This window comes from Pavona decussata, unplaced genomic scaffold, assembly GCF_977016875.1.
Source record: "Pavona decussata unplaced genomic scaffold, jaPavDecu1.1 SCAFFOLD_286, whole genome shotgun sequence".
In the NCBI taxonomy this organism is placed as follows: domain Eukaryota; kingdom Metazoa; phylum Cnidaria; class Anthozoa; order Scleractinia; family Agariciidae; genus Pavona; species Pavona decussata.
Genome location: NW_028145687.1, coordinates 1,184,099 through 1,206,471, shown reverse-complemented (window position 1 = coordinate 1,206,471; position 22,373 = coordinate 1,184,099). Strand labels below are relative to the sequence as shown.

The window sequence follows — 22,373 nt, the reverse complement described above, 5'->3', positions numbered from 1 at the left end:
CAGGTACCCTGTGACCAATTAAAAAACTCACCAGTAACTATCTACCACAATGGCCAGAAGAATGGCAGTCAAGAAGAACACTCCCACGAATACATATAATCCTGTAAAGAAATTGGAAAAACTTTTAAATCAGATTACATACTGACGAAGAATGATTCCCAGACCAAAGAACGAATACATTCAGGTGAAGTTTTAGCAGGAAAAGAATTACTCACCAAAATAAATAAAATATGCCGGATGCACCCTTAATGCCGGAAGTATAACCTCCTGCAATGGTAAAGTATGACAAAAAGGAATAAAAATATAGCCAGGAAGTGGAATAATATATGAAGGCTTCATAAGGAAATCAGTCCAGTACTTCTTGCTTATAGAAGAGGGAATAAACAAGCATAATACTTTACTAACCGGATAGTTTTCAGTAGACAAAAGGACAAACAATTTTAGCATTCCAAATCCAACGTGATTGAATGCCCTGAAAGAAAAAATATATCAAAATGTTCTAATACTGCTTATGACTAGTTGGGGAAACATTTTTAACAATGCAAATAAAGCAAAAAGAGATTGAAAAACCTACCCCTTGTAAACCTTTTCTTTATCCTCAACATAGCATGGAACAGTTTTGCTGTAAGAGAAAGGACGATTTTTGACAATGAGATACTTTTTATAAATATTTGTCAACATACATTTTTTGAACTGTGGGAAGCATCTTACCCAATGAATCCTGCTTCCCTAAGGGCGCAGCCAATTGGCTGTATTCCAGAATAAAAATACATTTAATGATTGCTAAAAAGCCCGAACATGAGGTTTTGGGAGTTACCATTATGCAAGGTGGGTTTTCAACGATGCAGAAACATCTTCCCAACTTTACCTACAAAGATCTGAGGCTTAATTTTGTTAACTGTTATCCTAGAATGTCATCAAACCAACCCGACCTAAGTCAACTATAGAGAAATAAAAACTACACAATTGCTCAGTCACAAATGTTGATATGGTCACCTTCTTTCCTCCCCCCTCCCTCTCCTCTGGTGATTTTCATTTTGACAGAGAAAAAAGGAAAAACTTATGAATGCAATATTGCAGGGGGTGGGGGGGGAGGAGGGAGTACGTGCTATACAGATGAGACTGTGATTAATCAGGTATGCTAGTGAAGCACTACAACAAATTGTGACCGAGGATGTGGCTTCTGTCCTAATTGACCTAAAATAGTCCTTACCCATGATGTAAAGTTGTAGAAGATGAATTTCCTAATGGCCCATTGCATTCGTAGGCATCCATAAGTATGTGAACTCCAATAGAGGCGCACATTAGAACAAATACTAGAATTATGAAAAATAGCTAGAAAAAGAAAAAACGAAAAAGTTACTTGAAATTACCTGTCTGAAATATACATCAGGGTTGACACAAGTGCTTATATTTGAAGAAACACTGTTTGTTTGCCTCAAGGACAATTAGGTTACTAAACGGTACCTTTGACAATTTGAATCCTATAGTCAGTAATACCTGCAAAATAAATAAGTCCATCCGTCATTGTTATAAAAATTTTTGTGCACACCATATTCAAGCAGTTAATAGCAAATCATTTGTAATACCCTCTATAAAACCTAAATAAATTGCACTGAAGAAATAATTAAACATCCCGCCTTACTGCATCATGCAACCCTTCTGCAGATACTTACGTTAAAAATATGTCGGATATTCTTGACTTTGCATAAAATAAGAGCTAATCTGAGGGATCTGAAAATCTGTGGTACATACTGTGGAGAGAGTAACACACACAACAAAATTGATGAGAAATAGTATTTTAATATCTCAGTGACACAGGCATATTCTGAAAAAAACAAACAAACAGTAAATCCAAGTCTTCCAACAGGAGTCAAACCTACATGTATGACCTTCTGTTTATGAGTCTGGATGCTCTGCCACTGAACTATTAAGGAAACTCATGGGAGCTACAGCGTAGTCACATTAGATGGGACAGATCTTGCCACCCTGCTCTCTCAATGTTGGTTAACAAGATTGGCAGGAAAAATTCCAAAAAACAACATTGAGAGGGGGCAGGGGAGCAGAAGAGGGACATTTTCGGCTTGGTTGTAAAGTGTCAAAACTGAACTTGACTAGGACTGTAGGTCATTAAACTCAAGGTTCGTGTGACAAAAATCCTGCATACTGCTAGGATTCGAATGTCAACCAGTGGCAAATGTGGCAAATGCACTAATGGAGGAAATGCGAAGGTATGTTCTTAAAGCCTGCTGATTAAATGAGAAAGATATTTTATCTGAGTCAGTGACACATGTAACCTACACAATTACTACTTACCACTCCAGAAAACCTGGATGCAATCAGCAGTATAAAATCTACAGTGAAACAGCAAACAAGAACAAATTCCACCCTGGAAAGAAGTGGTGAAGATACAAAACTTTAAAATTTTACAACATTATGTCTTCAGAACATAAAGATGTCAACATCAAATCTATACCTGCCCTTAACTAGAAATACATGACTTGCAAAACCTCGCCAAGCTAGGGCTGGGTGGACAGTTGATTTGAAGTAAAGGAATGGGCTAAGGCAGCTAGGAAGTATGAATTGTCTCGTTCTTTATGATAGTGATTGAGAGGATGGTGTACCCTTTGAATAGCCCCACACTTGTGCAAGTTGTGTGATCACACCCACTCTGTGTGATGCCACCCCCACAGACTCTGGCAGTGATACACTTTTACACATTAGCAGGACGCTAGGGATGCATCATTAGAAATGTGAAGGGGGGTGGGGGGGGGGCAGTCCATAAACAGGAACAATAATCATAAGTTGCCCTGACATCACATTCACTCAACCAATGATGACAATGACTTGTAATTGCAACCTCTGCACTGACAACATTTTTTTACCTAGTTACAATAGTTAACAGGATATTACAGGAGTCAACCGTTAAGGTCAATGACTCTTACCCATTCCATAAGCCTCCTTCAGCGCTTCTGGACCAGAACACAGGCCAGGTCAGAAAGATAATGTGTACCACCAGATCAAAGATGAACAGCAAGATGCAGAACAGATTTAGAATGTACACCACTGGATGAACACTGAAAAAAAAAACAACAACAACAACCAGGAATTCTCCTTAAGGCTGGTTCATACTAGCTCAACGTCAAAAAAACTAAAGGCTGAGATGGTCTATAAGTCCTTGAATGGCCTCGCACCCAATTACTTGTCCTTAAAATTCATTCAGCGGAGTGATGTGATTACTTCTTACAATTTGCGTGATTCTGATAATAAGCTTGCTATTCCCTTGCCACGTACTAACTATTACAAAAATAGCTTTGGCTATAGTGGTGCAGTCCTCTGGAACAGCCCACCCTTAGCTGTTAGGCAAGTAACTAATTTCTGACTAATTTCCGAGGATTGCTAATTAATTCAAACATGGCATTCATGTAAAACAAGCTTTAATTCAGTTTATTTTTCTTTAATAGTTAGCAATATTTTAAATTATAGAAGATTAATCTGTATACATAGTCTCTTGTAATAAGTTGTAACTTTTATGTTAAATTGTTAATGCCTGATGTATTTACCACGTTTTTAAAGATGATGATGATGATGATGATGATGATGCAACAAACTGTGTATTTTCTGACAATATCCATACCCGCCTCTCCCCTCCCCCCCATACATACACTTACAGAAGGGATTGAAAATTCCAGGGGATGGGGGTGAGGCTCAAGGCCCACCCCCCCCCAAAAAAAAAAATGCCTGGAGATGAATTTTAATTTCCAGAGGGGTGGGGTGGTCAGAGGTGAACACTCCCTTTTGTGGGGAGGGGGCTATGGGCATTTTCTGGGACTTCTGAAAATAACAGCAATCCGGATTCATGTGTAGGGCCAGATTACCTCTTCAGCCTATTTTCTGGTAAAGGGTGGATGGGGGGGGGGGGGGGGGGGATCAAGCCCAGCTTTGTAAAGAGATCCTAATAAAAATGAATATAGGCAATAAAGTACAGGGAGAAAGTTTCAGCCCAGATTGAGAGTTTGAGTCTGTTTTTATAAGGTATTTATAGCCCATTTTACTGTTGTGCGGTTAGATTTGAAGCAAGGCTGGAGATGACTTTGTCTTGATACAAACCTCACTGCTTGTCATACATAAGTGCAAACTAGTTAACATCAAAACAGCATAATCTACAGTGAAAAACAGTGATGTTTGTATCAAAAAAGGTCACCCCATCCTCATTTCCAGTCAAAGACCAGGGCCCAGTTGTTCAAAGCCCGATTAAGCTGATCCCGGTTTAGTGGAACTTTGATTCGAGTTTAACATTACTCACCAATAAAGACTCTTCAAAAAGATTTTTGTCCCTCAATTTTGACGTAGACTTCTCTTTACCATTAGCTTAAAATTAGCTTTGAAAAACTTATATAGCCAGGTGTAAACCTTGGTTACCTTTTAATCATGGATTAGTGTTAATCGGGTTTTGAACAACTTGGCCTCGGTCACTAAGTACACCACTGCAAACTGGACTATTGAAGTGAAATCTAAAACCTATTTGTTATATGTTATTAATGTGCCCTTAGCAACCATTTTAAAATTGCTCAAACTGTTTGATCCCTCACCCCTCCCCCTTTCTAGCTTAGATTTTCAAGGGACAATCTCATATGAGTAAGTGACTGTTGAAATGCTGCAATTATGTACATGTACATTTAAAAGGATGGGTTAAGGGGGAAAGAAAAGGACATGACAAAACGGAGGAATAGCACCTTTCACAGAACTCTTGCTGCTGATTGTAGCTTTATAGTACCGCTCACAAAATCTGGCCTTTGCTCGATTTGCTCACAAAAATTAAACAAGTGCTCACTTGCTCGTGCTTGCAAACTTTTTGCAACTGCTTGCATGCTTGAAATTTTGTAAATCGTGCTAATTGTAGGTTTTTTGGTACAGAAATAAATGTATCTCAGCATGGTAGTGAACTCCAATGAATCTGGCTGTCAAGTTCAGTTGAAAACATGTGACTATAACATAATGCAATTATACATGCCATAACCAGGATCGCGATAAGCTGTAAATTAATGTGTATTGTGGAGGTGTCACTCAGGCTGCTATGGGCGTATTGCAATAAAAATAACGTCTATGCTTTCCTGCTAGCGGAAAATTTACGAAGAGCTCACTATTCCTAAGACAAATTTGATCATTGCTCGTGCTCGCAAAAAAACCTGCAGGGCTTGGGTGCTCGCAAATGTTCGCAAAGACCATTCGATACCCCTAGTTCAGGTGCAAATTATTAACTGGATTTATTTGCATGGTCACCCATGAAAACTTACCTCAACACATTAATAGTCGGAGGCTCAAAGAAAATAAGAGACGAATGCATCAGAGTGTTGCAGATGATAATTCGACGAAACCAAGGGTTGTCAAGAATGTCAAAACACCTAAGATGACAAATTTGATATGATTACAAAATTACTAATCAAGTCACTAAAATAATACAAAAGAAATATTTGATTTGATAGATTCTTTCAGCTGAAAGATCATACCTCTGGGCAAGCCTTGGCTTAAAATATGAGCGAGCTTTTCCATAACTCCCCCTGCAATAAAATTTCAAAGGAGCAGAATTAAGATACATCTAATATTTCTAAATGAATATATTAAAAAAAACTATTCATCAAATTGTTTATAATATACAAAAAGGTAAATCAAATTAAAGCATGTACTCAATATGATATACAACAGTAAAACAATCATTTAAGAATAATGATTATTTAATACAGTGGAACCACCTTTGGGCTGTGAAAATGTGGTTGTATTAATTATAACAGGGTGGTCAGATCAACGAGGCTGTAAAAATAAGGAAATAAATGGACTTTCATAGATCCTTCTCCAAAATGGCGGCCGAAAATTCAAATTAAAAACATATACCAGCACTAGAAAGAGCACTTTTACTTTAGTAACCCTGCAAAGTTTCAGCATATCAGGTGTAATATCAGCTGAGAAAATGTAAGTTGAAAAATGAAAAATTTACAGACGTTTGCATGACTGTGGATATGACGTATACCCCCAGCCATACAAACATCTGTAAGTTTGTCATTTCCTAAGCTGATATAACACCTAATATGCTGAAACTTTGCAAGGTTTCTAAAGTAAAGGTGCTCTTTCCAGTGCTGGTATCAGTTTTTCTTTCAGTTCAATTTTAACTCATTCAAATCTGTTGCCGCCATTTTGGAGAAGGGTCTATTCCTCCAGGGAACAAAAAAACAGTCGTAATAACAAGGTGGTCGTTAGGCAGGGTTCTACTGTATATATTAACTAGAAATACGGGACTCGCAAAACCTCGCAAAGCTGGGGCTGGGTGGATAGCCCTCTTTACTCGTATTGCTGCATTAAATGAGGAGATTAAAAGGTGCATGGGATTTTTTTTGATGAGCATCGTCTTTTCGTAGTTCCACGGGCTAGTTTGCGGTAAAAAATCTATTTCTGACGCAACGTAATGTACAACGGGCGTGCAGCACTGTCGTGTTTGATGAATTTATTTCCCACAGAAAGTTATTTTACCGCGGCCACAAAACGTGTAATTTCTTCAATGCAATCTTTCACAAAAAAGATTTCTAAAAGAAAGGGAAAAGATGCTGGAGAGATAGTTCTGTATCCAGTGCATATATTGATGAACATTGCAGTTGAAATTTGATCATGCACGCATATTTTTTCCGATGTATGCAAATTTTGCTTCAGTCGACGCCAGACTATTTAAATAAAATATTAATAATACTTATCATCATAATAATCTAATTAAGGGTGGGTACCTTCCTTTAAGTGCATCGTCAATGTGAGCTGCTGCTAATTTGAGATCCCTGTGGGCACCTTGCAAATCTCCAAACTGCTGTGTCAGAGCATCAGCCTAAAATAGGTAATTACAATTAAGTAATACAGTTAGGTTCCACCTTTTATAAATGCTGCTGGTACCAGAAAAACTGTGCAGGATTCTTGAATGACCCAAGGCTGCTTGTTGTCACTCACTTGCCATTCTCAAAGGGGAGAGGAGGGTGTTACAGCAAGCGACCTCAGATCACGGCACGGAGAATCAGGCTCAATTACACTGTCTGTATTTAGGTGGTCTTGGTATTGAGTTGGCTTTTGACAGTCGGGACCATGAAAACTGTGTATAAAATTTAAATTACAAGGTGTCCCAATAAAACAGGTGTCCACAAAGAATGTTTTCATTCTACAGACAAAACAGAAGAAAATAAAATGTTCCTATATATCTGCTGAATTATAAGATAATTTTACGTTTTTAGCTTCTTTTAGTTTAGTCTGTGCTCACACTATTTTTAGTTTTTATTTATTTAAGTTTCTGTTAATTACAAGTTTGTAATTATCTCAGTGGAAAAAGTGGACAACTAATATTAAAGGGGAAGTATCACAAAAATCTGATGTCATTTCAAAACCCAAAAATGTTTGTCTGACAACAGAAACAAAAAATAATTGTCAAGGTTTGTTATAAATTATCACCCCACTACAATAAAACTGTCGATAAGTGCCTCTAGCCAGAGACAGAGTAGGTCGGAATGGATTGAAACTTGAAAAATATTAGGCTAATGTTTTCAAGTTCCCTCATTTTTGTTTCCAAAATACGCTAGAACAGATCACGAGTTGTTCCTTTCAAGAACTGGCCAGGGTTAATTTCTCTCCTCTCGTTGTTCTAGAATTATTTTGTAGCAAAGTTAAGGTCTTATTTCACCATTTGTAACGAAAAAGGTCAAATACCCCATGATACTTCCCCTTTAAACTACAAGCAAGCTGAGTTCTAAGTACTCCAATATCAGTGCCATTTCCTTGGCAACAGCTGGTAGGTTAACATATAGTTTAAAGGATGTCACAATTCTATTCAGGGAGCAGGCAGCTGTACACAGGCTTATCACTGCATGAATGTGTTAACTCGTGAAATTGTTTGAACTTTTGGCAACTTTATTCAAAAACTAGAGAAGATGGCAAGAGCCCCAGACATTAATCATGTATGAATTTTTTGACTATTCGGCCTAAGTGTTTGTACAGTGTACGTATTAACACTATTGAAGGCACCTTGATGCATGTACATATTTTATGATTCATGATGTACGGGGCTGTGCGAAAACCTTTCCGACACGATTTATACACGAGCACTGTAAAAGCTAGCCCACAATAAGTGAGTAATCAAGATATGGTCACACCAGATAACTAATTAAAAATTAATTATCACCCTGGGAACTTAAGCTTGTTGTTCATTCAAATTTTATAGGGCAATGTTTTCAATAATTATATAAGTTAACTTCTAACCGCACATTTCTTGATTATAGATTTATAGGATTTAACCTAAACTGTGGGTGAGCTATTAAAATTAGTCCATCATAAGAACTAGTCTTTAACACCGATCGTGCAGAATGCATGATGACCTTGTTATACGATCAGACTGAAGATTTTTTCTAGTTTTGAAAGTGAGGAACAATCTCAGGGCTAAAGTAAAATAACAACTTACCCCATCAGCTTGTGGAAATAAAGCCAAGGCAGGGACTAAAAAGCCAAACTGCCCAAAGTTTTCCACCGATGTTCGGCGCTTCAAGCTTCGAAACTTCTCCCGAGTGCGTTGCAGACTAGTTATAGAAGCTCTGTTCGACCATGCTACGGACGAAGAACGAGATTTCTCAGCGACCTCGTCGGTAGCAACGTGATTTTCACCCGGGCTTTCACTGTCCACAAGTATCGTAACACTAGTACTGAACTCTTGAGGTACTTCATCAGCCATTATACACAAATTACAAAGCTTCTTAACGCTAATAGCTTAACGCCTTCAGGGTTATCGAATAACGCCGTTGTCATCTTGCACGAGGCAACAGCGTACGCGATGAACACATTGTGCAACACTCTACATTGATTGAGTACACAAACTACTGCTCAATCTTTAGGACTTTGGGAATGCAGAGAGAAGTCTTGCTGTGATATTATCCAAACCGCAATTAAGGGTGTAAACAACAATAAAAACAGCGGCGAAAACAATTTGTCACCGGCAAAAACAATTTGTGGACACGTTCTCCGATTTCATGACACCTAATCCATTTGCAAATCGCTTTCGGTATCAACTTTGGCACCAGGGCAGTAAAATGTCGGTCGCTGTATCACCAAAGTAATCAGTCTCTTTGTAACAATTCCTCAGGATGTGGTCAAGATCGTTTATGGTCTCCTTACAACACAAGAATTTCAATGAACGTCGGTTTGCGCTCAACCATAAAGACAGTTAGAAAATCAGAAAGTACGTCCCTTGCTGCTTCAATCAACAGAATGCAAATGGCTGTGAATTCCAAAAGAGATGATAGGGTCAAAGTAGGCATAAAGACAAACAGATCCAACCATTTGTCTCGCTGTTTACTTTTCCTGACTGCTGAATACAAAGCTCGCGCCCTCGTAATGACGTCACCGCGCATAAAACACGTGAAGCGTGAAGCGTGCGGAGAATGCGTGAGCGGTTGTGTGCTGAGTCTCGGTGGGAATTGTACCATTTTAGCGAAAAATGCTTCTGGAACAATGGCTTATTGTCAATTAGATAAATTGACCAGATTTTTGAACTTGGTGATATAAACACGATTAAAATTACGTTCTACTGCATCATCACGGCCCTGCTTGATTGTAATAGGAATTGGCTCTCAGACCAATTTACACGGATAAAGAAAAGAAACAAAAGTTTTAGAATGGAGAAACAATAAAATGTTAAACCATTCTGTGTTTTAAAAAAATATTCAGCATACAAGACACCAATATCACAACAATAGTATTTAATCCCAGCAAGGGTAATTGAAGGGGTGTGTCTTCATAGATGGACGTCAGAAAACAGACTAACTTTTGTATTTTGGCGACACATAATTTCAGCTTAGTTCTTCAGTTATTGTACTTAATTGGTTTTCGTCACTTGGGAGTACGCAAAAATCTTTTGATCAAAGCTAATGTGCACGGAATGAGTCTTGTGGCTGAAAGGTGTTAAAATAGCAATGCTTTGGAAAAGGCACGTACATACTGCCGTATCATTCTTTTCTTTTTTTTTTTTTTAATTAATGTTCATTGGTGCTAAATCTCGCGGGACGATGCTAAAGTTTTTTTTCTTTCGCAAGAAAAGGCAAACGTGAATAAGAAATACCTTTTCTTACCTCGTTTTCTCGGTCCGTACTGTAAGTTACGGACCGAGTTTTTCGCGTTTGGGCCATAAATCAACGGGAAAAAACGAGGATCCGTAACTAACAGTGCAGACCGAGAAAACGAGGTTAGTAAGATCTTTATTATATCTCTGAGGTTAATCGGGCGCGCGGGAAAGGAACAACTTTCAAATTTAGCGGCCTTACAGTGAAATACGGCCCGAAAAATTGACCAATCACACCACGCGTACTTACTGAGAGATATAATAAATGGGTTTACTCTGCATGCAGCAAATGAAGTGTACTTCGCAGTGACGGGTTTGACCAACACTGAGATATTTCGTTTTACGATTGAGAAGCAGTTCGTCCCGTTCGAGAGCGGGCCTTGTTTCGTTGCTATTTAGATGTATTGAGTTAAACTGTCAGTTCTGTATGTGTTCACCAAAGTTCATAAATAAGTGTGCAGGCGATCTATACCAACAAAATTAAAGCAATTAACTTATTTAAGTGTTTTGATATTTACAATATGAGAGTGATGTACTGTACCAATTTTCAGTCATTTAACGTGCGATGGTGACTCGCAAGATCTGTATGCTGGTATCACACCTGTTTGTCAAAATACAATAATGTTCAGCGTTTGTTGTGTGTTTTTGTTTGATAGATATCTGAACCAGATTATTGCTAGTCGCTTCGAATTTGGAAGCGTTCCACACGCCTCTTCCGGGTTTAGGGTAAAAAAAAAAAAAACGGAAAAGGCGTCTACAGACTATTAAAACAATTTGGTTCCGTTTGCGTCGGTAATGTTTACTCGACTCAATGGTTTCGCCATTACCTTCTCAAAACAACTTTAACTATCTTAACTACTTCTGTATAGGTTTGGCGATTTCAGTGAGCAGCATAGAGAACACATGCTAGGTGGGAGATTGCGATTTATCCGGGGAGAATTCTCCAGTATTTGTAAAATAAAACTGATGACCTTTATGATGCGGGTCTTGCTTGAAATAACCATACTGACATCTAAATTTAAATCATCAGCGAAATAAAAGATTTTATAAGGGAATGTAAATTTCTGGCTCAGTACGGGCCGATATTGTGGGACAAGACTGACCAATACGGGCCATCATGGGCCAAAAAAGGCCACTATGGGTCAATAAGAGTTACTTAGTAAATAAACCCCTTCAGGCGGCTGGTATGTCGGCTGATAACGTCCGCGGCTGTGAGATTGTCCGAAAAATGAATATTTGGCCGAGAAGCAAGGCTTCGAGGGCAAAAGTGAAATTTTGAGGACAATCTCTCTGCCAAGGACATTATCAGCCGACATACCAGCAAGCCAGAAAGGGGTTTATTTATTTTATAACCCTCCCATTAATTTTTACATCGCGCATAACCGCTCTTTAAAAAGCTAGTGCTGATCTGATGGCGGATGTGCGCGACTGACGTAAACAAGTACATTTGATTGGTTTACAGGAACTTATTTTCACTGTGATTCGACCAATGACAGCATGTTTTGTTGACATTTTTGTTCTTTCCGGAACAGCATTTGCGACCAGCTTTTTGCTGTAAACATGACTGGACATCTACAAAACGAGTTTGTTTTTCTTCCATGTAAAATAATAAAGATGAAAAGGTGAAACTCTTGAGCTGGCTTTTTTCCGCTGGCTTTGTTTCTTTTCAATGGAAATAATAGGAGGGCAAATATCGACGCAGGCGGGGGTTATTGCGTGATAACCGTCCTGTGAATTTGCATCACGTGACATAAAGTAGCCACTAAAATCGCGCGAAAATTAATGGGTGGGTTATAATTTTCGATAACATGGGCAAACGAGATCCAGAAAAGTTGGCGTGCATGGGTCAACAGTGGTCGACAATCACATGGGTTAATTTGGATTAACAGGAGCCAATAAGAGCCAACGTTGATCAATATGGGCAAACGGCGGTCAATATGGGACAACATGGGTCAACATAGAACATCACGGGTCAATATGGGTTAACATCGCTCAATATTGGTTAGTGGGGCATGTAATGGCCCATCGTGGAAGAGATTCCCATATTGATCCATGTTGACCCATATTGGTCCAATATTCCCCACGAAGTCTCATATTGACCCACTTATACCCAAACATAAAGGTAATCAAAAACGAAACTCTTTATATTATAAATGAAGAGTCAGGGTTCGTCTTCGACTCAAAACGTAATCAATCCTGCTTACCGTGGAAACATCAAACCTGTGGAGAATGCAATAAGGTAGATGATTGGACCAGAGAATTGTAACACTGTATGTTCCTAAAACGACTACAAACGGCACTAATGCACTTCACTAAACACAAGTAAATAATAAGAACAGTGAGTTGCACAAGAGGAGCATGATTGAGTTTTGACACGACTTTTTAATCGTTTTTCTTTGTTCTCTAAATAGACATCTTTCTTTTATAGTAAAGAACATGTTTTGACAGACAAACAGCTAGTACTTTTCTAGTTCTTTGTCTTTTTTAACCAGCGCTCTGTCACTTGTATTATTTCTCGTTTTTAACTAGTGAATGCGCGCATGCGCAATGAACGAGTTATAGCGATAGTGCAGTTTCACTTGGTTGGTTGGTGGGTTAGTTGGTTCAGTTGTTAACTTTCGGGCATGCGCAGTGAATGAGTTTTAAATTCAAGTAGGGGAAAAAACACGCGAAAATTTTTTGTTCACTGCGCATCAGGATATTCTTATTCAATCTGTAGAGAATAATTTGGCGATCACTTAGTGCAAGAATGGAGATTTTTCGTTAAATCGGAGCAAAGTTATAAGTTTTTCAGTTTATCAGAAAGTCCGGGATCGTAATGTCCATTAGTGAAAAAAAACCCGAGGAAATTTTTTCACGACGCATCAGAATAATCTTTTTCAGTCTGTAGAGAATAATTTGACAACATTTTAGTGTAAGAATGGAGATTTTTCGTTGAATCTGAGCAAAGTTATAGGTTTTTTCGTTTTTTTTCCACAACGTGCGGTGTCTTTTAAGAATTTAAAATAATTGAATTTCTAAATTCAAGTGTCAGCATAAACTTTGAATAAAAAGAAATACGTGAAAATTTATTAATCGGCGCATCAGAATAATCTTATTAAATCTGTAGAGAATAATTTGACAACCATTTTAGTGCAAGAATGGAGATTTTTCGTTAAATCTGAGCAAGGTAGAAGGTAGAACCTAAGCTTAACCGAGCAAGAAACACATACTGACTAAAAGTTGTCTTCCTTAACTCACGAAAATGATAATGGGTTTGGGTCGGGGGATGCACGATAAATGGATGTTCATTTGTTTTCTTCTTCCAACTGTCTTAGAGCCTAGGACAGGCTACTCTTGAAGTAAGGGCGTTAAAGCAATGGATACTTCTTGTCATGTGATAGTAAGGCCATCAAATATATTTCTACCAATTGTCGTCTGTTTATTGTTTCGTAACATTGTAAACAAAGTGTTATCAAATAGTCAGCGTGTTGTCAATGTTTAACAGCCTTTCCCAGTCCCCGCAGTTTCAGCTTAATGAATATTCTCCTCAGCCTTTTTAAGATGTAGATATTGAAATTCATTTGGTATGTCCTTTGCAAATAATACTGAGATACGAGGAAGTCATGAGCTCGATTTTTGTCGAAGACTCAGATTTTTCTGCTTCTCAAGCCTCCAACAAGATTAATGTCGTCTTCCGTTTACAGAGCTTAAAATTTACTATCTACTTTTACTCTTTGGCAAGTTTTTATCTGCAATAGCGTTGCGTATACCACTGTCCTTACCAAGGCATGCCAGACTGAAAAATGCTGGCTATCCTCTAATTAAATTAAAATACACCGTGCAGATGTTTGCTTGCAGACTTGATACGTGTGTACAATTCGTGTGCAGAATGTCCCAATTAAACATTTTCCTACAGTGTAAAAATATCTAAGCACTCCAGCGTTGCATTCTACGGCCAAACGTAGGGAGCACGTAAAAATGTGAATTTCATTATTGTTATTTTTACGCGGGATGCCCTGAAGGGGCATACCGTGTCTAAAAACGGGTCGATTTCTTTTTCTTCGTCGTAGCCACAAATCGGTATATTAATTTATTACACGGAATGCCCGTAGGGCAGGCCGTGTCTAGGTTTGGGTCGTGTATATTTTTTTTTTCTTCATTGTAGCCACAAATGTGCACATTAATTTATGCATTAAAATATGTCCTCCCCTAGTGGGAGTATTGTTCTGATTGTCTTCAACAGAAGCGGCCCAATCAAAATCTATTATTTTGGCACATATCACGAGAGAGGGGACCCACTCATCCCTTCCTGTGTGACGTCAAATCATTATTTGATTTATTCATTAAACCTAGATTAAATTCTGCCCTCTCCCAGAAGGGATTTATTGTTCTGATTGTCTTAAACAAAAACGGCCCAATCAAAATCCATTATCGGCGCGTATATCACGAGGGAGGGGACCCACTTATCTCTACCTGTGTGAAGTCAAAGCAAATCATCATTTGGAAAAGTTGTTTTTTGTTCAATGGAGGCCACATGTCTGAATTTAAGACTCTGATCTGCCGTTTGCGAAAAGAAAACAAACCTTTTTCAAGCGGTAAACCGAAATAATAACTTCTAAGTAGTACTTGACAGTTGAAACGGTAGAAATTGGGAGAGTTCACAGCGAAGAAACTACGCTTTAACAAACAGATTGAATAATTTAAGGCGAAGGAAGCCAGACCAGTTGAGCGGGGTCATGACGTTATTGCAGAGTTATTTCCGGTATGATTCCCAGTAACACAATGATAAAATATCACGCAGTCTCTCTGAATAAAACCATTCAACTATTTCAATTGCGAAGGGAGGATAGTTTTTAAATATCTGCAAAACATATCATGGGGAATAAATGGGGCTACATTAAGCATTCCGTGTAATGCCGATTAAGGGCATCTTGTTCATTAAACTCTCCCCTCTCCTACTCGGGATGTATTGTTCTGATTGTCTTCAGCAAAAGCAGGCCAATCAAAATCCATTCTTGTCGCGTATATCGCGAGAGAGGGGACCCACTCACCCCTACTTGTATGACGTCAAAGCATCATTTGATTTATTCATTAATCTTGGATTAAATTGGTGGCGCCATATTGTTAACATGTTGTGGACTCAAGATCAAGTGTGCCGTTTTAAAACGGAAAATAAACAATTTTGAAACGGTAAATCGAAAGAATAACTTCTAAGAAGCACTCGACCTTTAAAACGGTGGAAATTGGAGAATTCCTGGCGAAGGAATCGTGCTTTGTTTGACAGTCTTAGACCACGATGCGAGACTGAAAAGAGGTCATTGAGAAGCTTACGCTATCGTAATGGAATTTCAGAAATTTCCGGTGAAAGTCTGAGTCGCGTAACACAAGGGAAACAACGTAACGCGATCGTCGTGACTCAAACTTTTCCATTAGCAAGGATAGTTTTATAAATCTGCGAAGCATACAGTTGGAATAAATGCATCTCGCGTAAATGCCAGTATAGGCATCTTGTTTTTACTTTTTCAGTTATCTAGTTTATCGGTTTGGCGTTTTGCCGGTAACTTTCTCAAGTTTATAAGCTGTTTTGGTGTTGTAATTTTAACAAAAATGTATTTGACAACGAATTTATGTCTCTTTTCCACAATGCTCACTACTATTCGCGTAATATTTGCATCAACTCCTCAAGAAGAGCGAAAAAAACCCTTTTGAAAGGTCTTCTCAGAACAGCTGGTTTTGTCTTTTTGTCGCTCGGAAACTTTGTTCCGGCTTTTCGCGTTATTGACCGGTAAGATAATGTTCAATGATTAAATGACCCAGACCACTTTCTCTTTTAGTTATAGACACTGAGTTATAGTTGTAGGGTTTTGGAAATACATTTATATTGAAATTTCCGTGTAATACTCAGACTGCGAGAGTCGTGTGGGGCTATCAAAATGACGTTCACAACAGCCAAAAAGTGCGATATAGGAACAGGTTGGGGGCAGCAAAATATACTCGTTTTGCAGCAGAAAGCTCTATTTGGTTATTTCAGTACATTTCAGTCGTATGAATAGAAGTTAGAATAGAATAGAAGTTACGTAATCCCGTAACATGACATGATAAATATTTACAGTACACTATCTTACACATAAGACATTCACCAGTTTCCTGGATATGGACAATTTCTTCGGTTCGAAGATGGCGGAATGACAACAAAAACCGGTTCTTGGTTGGCTACAGTCATTGCTGCAGAGAAAGCTTCAGCGGAATAAATTTATGATTAAATTTAGTTTGCATGTGATCGTTACCCTCCCTTAATTTGGTTTTTTGTTTACCACAAACTCGACATAAACAATAGCTGGTTTTGTCTTTTTGTCGCTCGGAAATGTTGTTCCGGCTTTCCGCGTTATTGACCGGTAACTAAAGGTAATGTTCAATGATTAAATGATCCATACCAATTTCTCTTTTTCACAAGGTTTAGTTATAGATGTAGGGTTTTGAAAATACATTTATATTGAAATTTCCGTGTAATACTCACTGAATATTCCGGTAATTAGGATTGTGTTTAACATGAACAATAAATTTGTTTGCTAATTCAGTCATCTTTCCATATCGGTCCTTCACTTCGCAACACTCAGTACGTCATGGCTGGCTTTGAATTTTCGCCAGAATGGGAGTTCAAAACGAGTAATTTGACTGTTTTATTAACTATACTTTAGTACTATTTTCAGATGTAAATACGTGCTACGTTTTTAAATCTTTTATGTCCTCTACCACGTCACCTTGTCAGATCTTTGGCTCGACAAAGGCGTGTGTGAAAACTGGCTGGTCAAAATTTCACTTCTGCAAATAAAATTTGCGTTATTACGTGAATCACATACCGTGTTATTTACCAATAAGGTAACGTTCAATAACACAAATAAATACGATATGAAACTATCTCGGGCCAGAAATATCAACGCTACCAGACTGCGAGAGTCGTGTGGGGCTATCAAAATGACGTTCACAACAGCCAAAAAGTGCGGTATAGGAACAGGTTGGGGGCAGCAAAATATACTCGTTTTGCAGCAGAAAGCTCTATTTGGTTATTTCAGTACATTTCATTCGTATGAATATAGAAGTTACGTAATCCCGTAACAGCTAGACATGATAAATATTTACATTACACTACATACAAGACTTATTCACCAGTTTACTGGATATGGACAATTTCTTCGGCTCGAAGATGGCTGCATGACAACAAAACCGGTTCTTGGTTGGCTACAGTCATAGCTGCTGAGAAAACTTCAGAAGATATTGGCTGAACTTGAGGACGATGCCGTGGTATTGCTTGCATTTCTATCGCTCGTGGACTGTTCTCAGGCTGACGTAAATGGACGATCTCAAGAAAAGCGTGGCGTAGCTTCTTAATTCGCCAACAGTAAATTATTGGGTTAAATAGAGAATTTAACGAAATGATAGTTATGGACCAATTCCACAACATGTTCGTAACTGATGGAGTAATGTCAACTATATAAGCCGTGACTACAGCGTTTATTATTACAGATGTATAGGATAATATCAGAGCACAAAGGATGAATGCCACGGTGTAGGCTGCCTTGCTGGCTTTCTTCAGTCTTTTAGCTTCTTCATGAGAAAGCTGTTCGGTTTCAAGGCGTTTTTGCTGACGCCTAGTTTCTGAGTAAATATATCGGTAAGCATAAACTATAAAAACTATGCAAACTGAAATGATCGAAAAAAGTATTGCATCGTTGACCTTCAACCAAGCAAAATATAATTTTGTTTCGATTTGACTGTCAATTACAGCAAAGACAAGTGGGTAAGCTATTATAAGCGCTGTAAGTCCCCACGCTAAAACTACGCAAACTGTTATTCGTTTTGTTGTAACAATGTCCTGGTATCTCAAGGCGTGTTTGGTGGCGACATATCGGTCCGCACAGACTAAAACGAGATGAAACAACGAGGCAGAGCAAACTGCCATAAAAGCAATAGTGATTACCTTTTCCAAGGTGCAAAATGGCCCTCCGCCGTGGATTCGCTCAATGTTTACAGCGATCAAAAATGGTTGTACAACCAGGCCAGTTATTAAGTCCGTGCTCGCAAGGCACGCTAGGAGTACGTTGGAGTTGGATCGCAGTTGTCGTTTTGCTGCCACGGCAAAAATTATTACTGCGTTCAGCACAATGGTTGGAAGGAAAGCGATCGAGATGATACTAGTTATAGCAACTAGAATTTTGTACGTGTCATCCGTCAGGTAACTCTTTTGCCAAGCGGAGTTATACAAAAAAGGACATTTATCTTCTTGCTTAACAGCCATGATGGATGAAGAGCTAGAGAAAGTCGTCCGTTGATGGTGAAAGCAAATAGACTATGAAAACACGAGCAGACGGTAGCTAACGTATAGAAAAGTAAAACTGGCGGAAGAATAGCTGATTGACTGCATACCTCTTTGTTTCACTGCTTACAATGCGTTTGAATAAGCGACAACGTCAGTTCATTATTAAAGGAAATAGTTTGGAGAGATGCTTTGAAGATTGGAGATTAGAGTGAACTAAACAACATCAATTCCTTGGTACAATTCTTCAGTGCTGTGGAATAAATGTATGAATCGGGGATGTCTCTTTGCTCCTCTTTACGATATCGGAAGATTTTGCACTGCAATACTTTTTAAGCTGCAAATATTGAAATTCGATTGGTATCTCCTTTGTAAATAATACTGACATACGAGAAAGTCATGAGCTCCATCGATCTTGTCGAAGACTCAGATTTTTCTGCGTCCCATGCTCGCTCTAAGTTAAATATGTTATCTTTCTTCTTCCGTTTGTACTCAGCTTAAAATTTACTATCTTACTTTATATTCTTTAACAAGTATGATTTTTTCTGCAATGGCGTTGCGTATGCCCTCTTGTCTTGTTTCCTTCAATTGTCCATACAGGAGTTTCACACTGCAATCCGAGAGTTTCAGTCCAATTTTCATTAATACACGGTAAATTTCTTCATGCATCAAAATCTAGTAGACTGTTATGGATAATTTCCCCGCCTGAGGTTTATACACCGCTCTCCAATCAATTACTTTCAGTATGATACCGAGGCATGCCGGAGAAATGCTATCCTCTAAAATACACCGTGCAGATGTTTGCTTGCATACTTGTTACGTGTGTATAATTCGTGTGTAGAATGTCCTAATTAAACATCTTCCTACGGTGTAAAAATGTTCAGGCAATGTACAAGCACTTCTACATTGCCTTCAACGGACAAACAAATGTAGGGAGAACTTAAGAATGTGAATGTGGTTATTGTTATATGTTCACTTTTTCAGTTATCTAGTTTATCAGTTTGATATTTTTCCGGTAAAGTCTATAACTGCAAAGTTTATCTGTTATAATGTTACATAAAAATGTATTTGACAACGAATTCATGTCTCTCTTCCACTGTTATTCGTGTAAAACTTGCAGCAACTCCTAAAGTAGTATAGGGCGAATTAAAGGTCTTCTCGGAACAGGATTGTGTTTTGTCGCTCGAAGCAGATGTTCTCCTCAGTCTGCGTTAATAGGGAGTTTAAGAAACGAGGACGGCAACGGTAACGAGAACGCCACAAAACAATTGTTGGCTTCACACTACAAGCTAAGTTAGTTTCAAGTAAGCACTTGATTCAAGTGGACTTGAAAATCTCAAGTCGCACTTTAGAAAACTTGGCTTCACACCTGGTGACAAAGTATACACTTGAAACACAAGCTGTCAATCATCGTTCGCGGTAAAATCAGAAATGCCGATAGCTCGCCGGAAAATCGTGGAGCCTTTTCAACGAAAAAACATTTTATGTTGTTTACTCTTTATTTTGTCTTTAATTTTAACTCAGAGAGTTTTAACATTACAGGGAATGCATAGGTACTTCATTGTTTATGACTGAGTTCTTGGCGACAAAACAAAAGAACAGGCGACATCTTCTGAACTGAAAATCGATGGTTCAGGCTGTCTCTAAATATGAAATTCAAATAAGATCGTAAGTTTAACTATTTGTATCGGCTTTTCCTTTTTTATGTTTACTTACAAAAAAGACTGTTCCATGGAGTCCTCAAACTGCGAGGCGTATCTCCAGCCATCCATTTTGATTTTTTTTGGATTAATTTTAGTTCACGGCAAAATGTTTATCTGTTCTGGCACCGCAGCACGTGGCTTTCAATTGGTTTCCCTTTTCCTATTGGTCAAGTACGTTCTCAAGTGTGGTGTTGGCCATACTTGGCGGCGTACTTCGGCTTCTTTGAACTATGAAGGTTTCCATGGTCACTAAGTAAAGTTCAAGTTGGTAGGTTTTACCCCTTCACACTCAAGTAGGTTTCAAGTGCACTTAGATTATATCTACAAGCTCTAGTGTGAAGCCCCAAATGGACTTAATGAGCAAAAACAATCGCTTTGCACGTGCGTTTTACATTTTGGTACATTTCTTTGCCGTCCTCTGCAAAACAACAACGTGAAATGACTAAATTTTAGGTTTTCTTGAGAACGGGAGCGTATGACGCAAAATATACTTTATTTTTCCTTACTTTGACGTCGTTCACACTAATTCAGTTCCTGGAGAGTTCGCAAGCATTTTCCAAGTTAAACAAATTTAAATGATTGCGAAAGAGTAACAAAAACGAGAAGTTATATTTTTAAATGGCGTTCTCGTTACCGTTGCCGTCCTCGTTTCTTAAACTCCCGGTTTTCAAAATAGATGGTCGCTGTTGAAGTTTCAATGCTATGCGGGTGCGTTAATGGCCTTGTGGATAATCTTTAGGCCGATAAAAATTAAATGATCCAGACCACTTTGTCTTTTTCACAAGTTTTGGTTGTAGACGTAGGGTTTTGGGAATAAATTTGTATTTAAATTTAGTTTGCATGTGATGTTCATCCTCCTTTAATTTGGTTTTTTGTTTACCATAAACTCGACATAAACAATAGGTTGGTTCACGAATTCATCTATGTGTATTGTTCCCTTTGCAATGTTCAGTACATCATGTCCGGCTTTGAATTTTGGTCGCTAAATATTGTAAATTTAAAACAAGTAACTTGACTTTTTTATTGTTATTTTAGTAATATTTTCAGATGTACTTTCGTGCTACGTTTTTAAATTGCTTATGTACTTTACCAGGTCGCCTCGTCTGATCTTTGGTTGGACAAAGCCGTGATCATGAGTGAAAAATAGTGTGTATACAAGCGCGCAGAAACGGGAAAATATATTCACGTTATATGATCTACTTTGTGATTATTCAAGTTCAACTTGTACAATGTGAACGAATTTCCAGGAACATCATTTGGGAACGGCGTTCAAGGCGAGAAAGAGAAAGAAAAATTCACAGTATCTTGCTCACGTTCTGCTTAAACCTTACAATTTAGTCGTGGTCGTTATTTTGCAGTGGACGTTAAAGAAAAGTACTGATTCTAAACGTACGTGCAGAGCTTTTGTTTTGCTCATTAAACCTTTTTTTTTTTTGACGTTCTTCGTCGTGTGTTGGTAAGGTCTCTATTGACCTTATGAGTCAACCTTTGGCTGCATCTTTTTATATTTAGAACACGGGTAAATGACCAATTAGAACATGACCTCCTGGTTTTACGAGGTAATAGTTCCTCTTTGGAAATTAAAGGGTCTAAGGTGTAATTTACTTAAAGACTATGTTTTTCGTGCGTCTCTGCCTTCTTTTGATTCTATTTCTTCGAAGTACGCTATCGTAGCTCTGAAGAGCGCAAGTACGCAGTCTCAGAAATGACTGAGAATTTGTTTATTATTTTAAACTGTTGATAAAGGAGAAGAGGTGAGGGGGGGGGGGGGAGGTGTAATGCATTTTATGTAAAATGGTAAAAAAAAGGAGATTTAAAGATGATTAAAGATTAAGAACTAATAAGGGAACTGGTCATAACAAGTTTGTTCGTAGGAGACCCACCTTTTCTGGGGTAGGGGGGTTATCGAAGACACCACCTATCTCATGAACATCACCAACAAAATTTTATTGGCTTTAAGATTTGAGTTGACACAGAAAAATTCAGCTAGCAAGAGTCAGCATTGCTAGGTAAACAAGAAAAATGATGAGAATGATGTATTATTCTAGAAAGTGACGCAGGCATACTCGGAAAAAAGAAACCCGAGTGCTCCTATCAGGAGTCGAACCTAAGACCTTCCGATTACTAGTTCAGATGCTCTACCACTGAACTACAGGAGACTCGTGGGAGCTAAGGCCATTAAACTAGGTTCATGGGACAAACCATTACATGGGACATACCATGGGACATTCATGAGACATAC

The 22,373-nt window shown here is 38.3% G+C and overlaps 1 protein-coding gene across 1 annotated transcript in view; it reads right to left on the bottom strand.

Annotated features, from left to right (window-relative positions):
• The window catches only part of LOC146455086 (uncharacterized), a 36,151-nt gene extending 26,591 nt beyond the window's left edge, over positions 1-9,560 (bottom strand). Inside the window, exons 1-13 of the mRNA XM_085094665.1 lie at positions 8,483-9,560; positions 6,774-6,868; positions 5,511-5,561; positions 5,298-5,405; positions 2,946-3,077; positions 2,317-2,389; positions 1,677-1,754; positions 1,468-1,500; positions 1,214-1,335; positions 575-622; positions 406-472; positions 216-267; positions 32-101 (exon numbers count right to left, since the gene is read on the bottom strand). Coding sequence (XP_084950791.1) covers positions 32-101; positions 216-267; positions 406-472; positions 575-622; positions 1,214-1,335; positions 1,468-1,500; positions 1,677-1,754; positions 2,317-2,389; positions 2,946-3,077; positions 5,298-5,405; positions 5,511-5,561; positions 6,774-6,868; positions 8,483-8,749 — 1,196 coding nt within the window. The 5' untranslated portion in view covers positions 8,750-9,560. The remainder of the gene's footprint in view (positions 1-31; positions 102-215; positions 268-405; positions 473-574; positions 623-1,213; positions 1,336-1,467; positions 1,501-1,676; positions 1,755-2,316; positions 2,390-2,945; positions 3,078-5,297; positions 5,406-5,510; positions 5,562-6,773; positions 6,869-8,482) is intronic.
• Between the last annotated feature and the right edge of the window lie 12,813 nt (positions 9,561-22,373).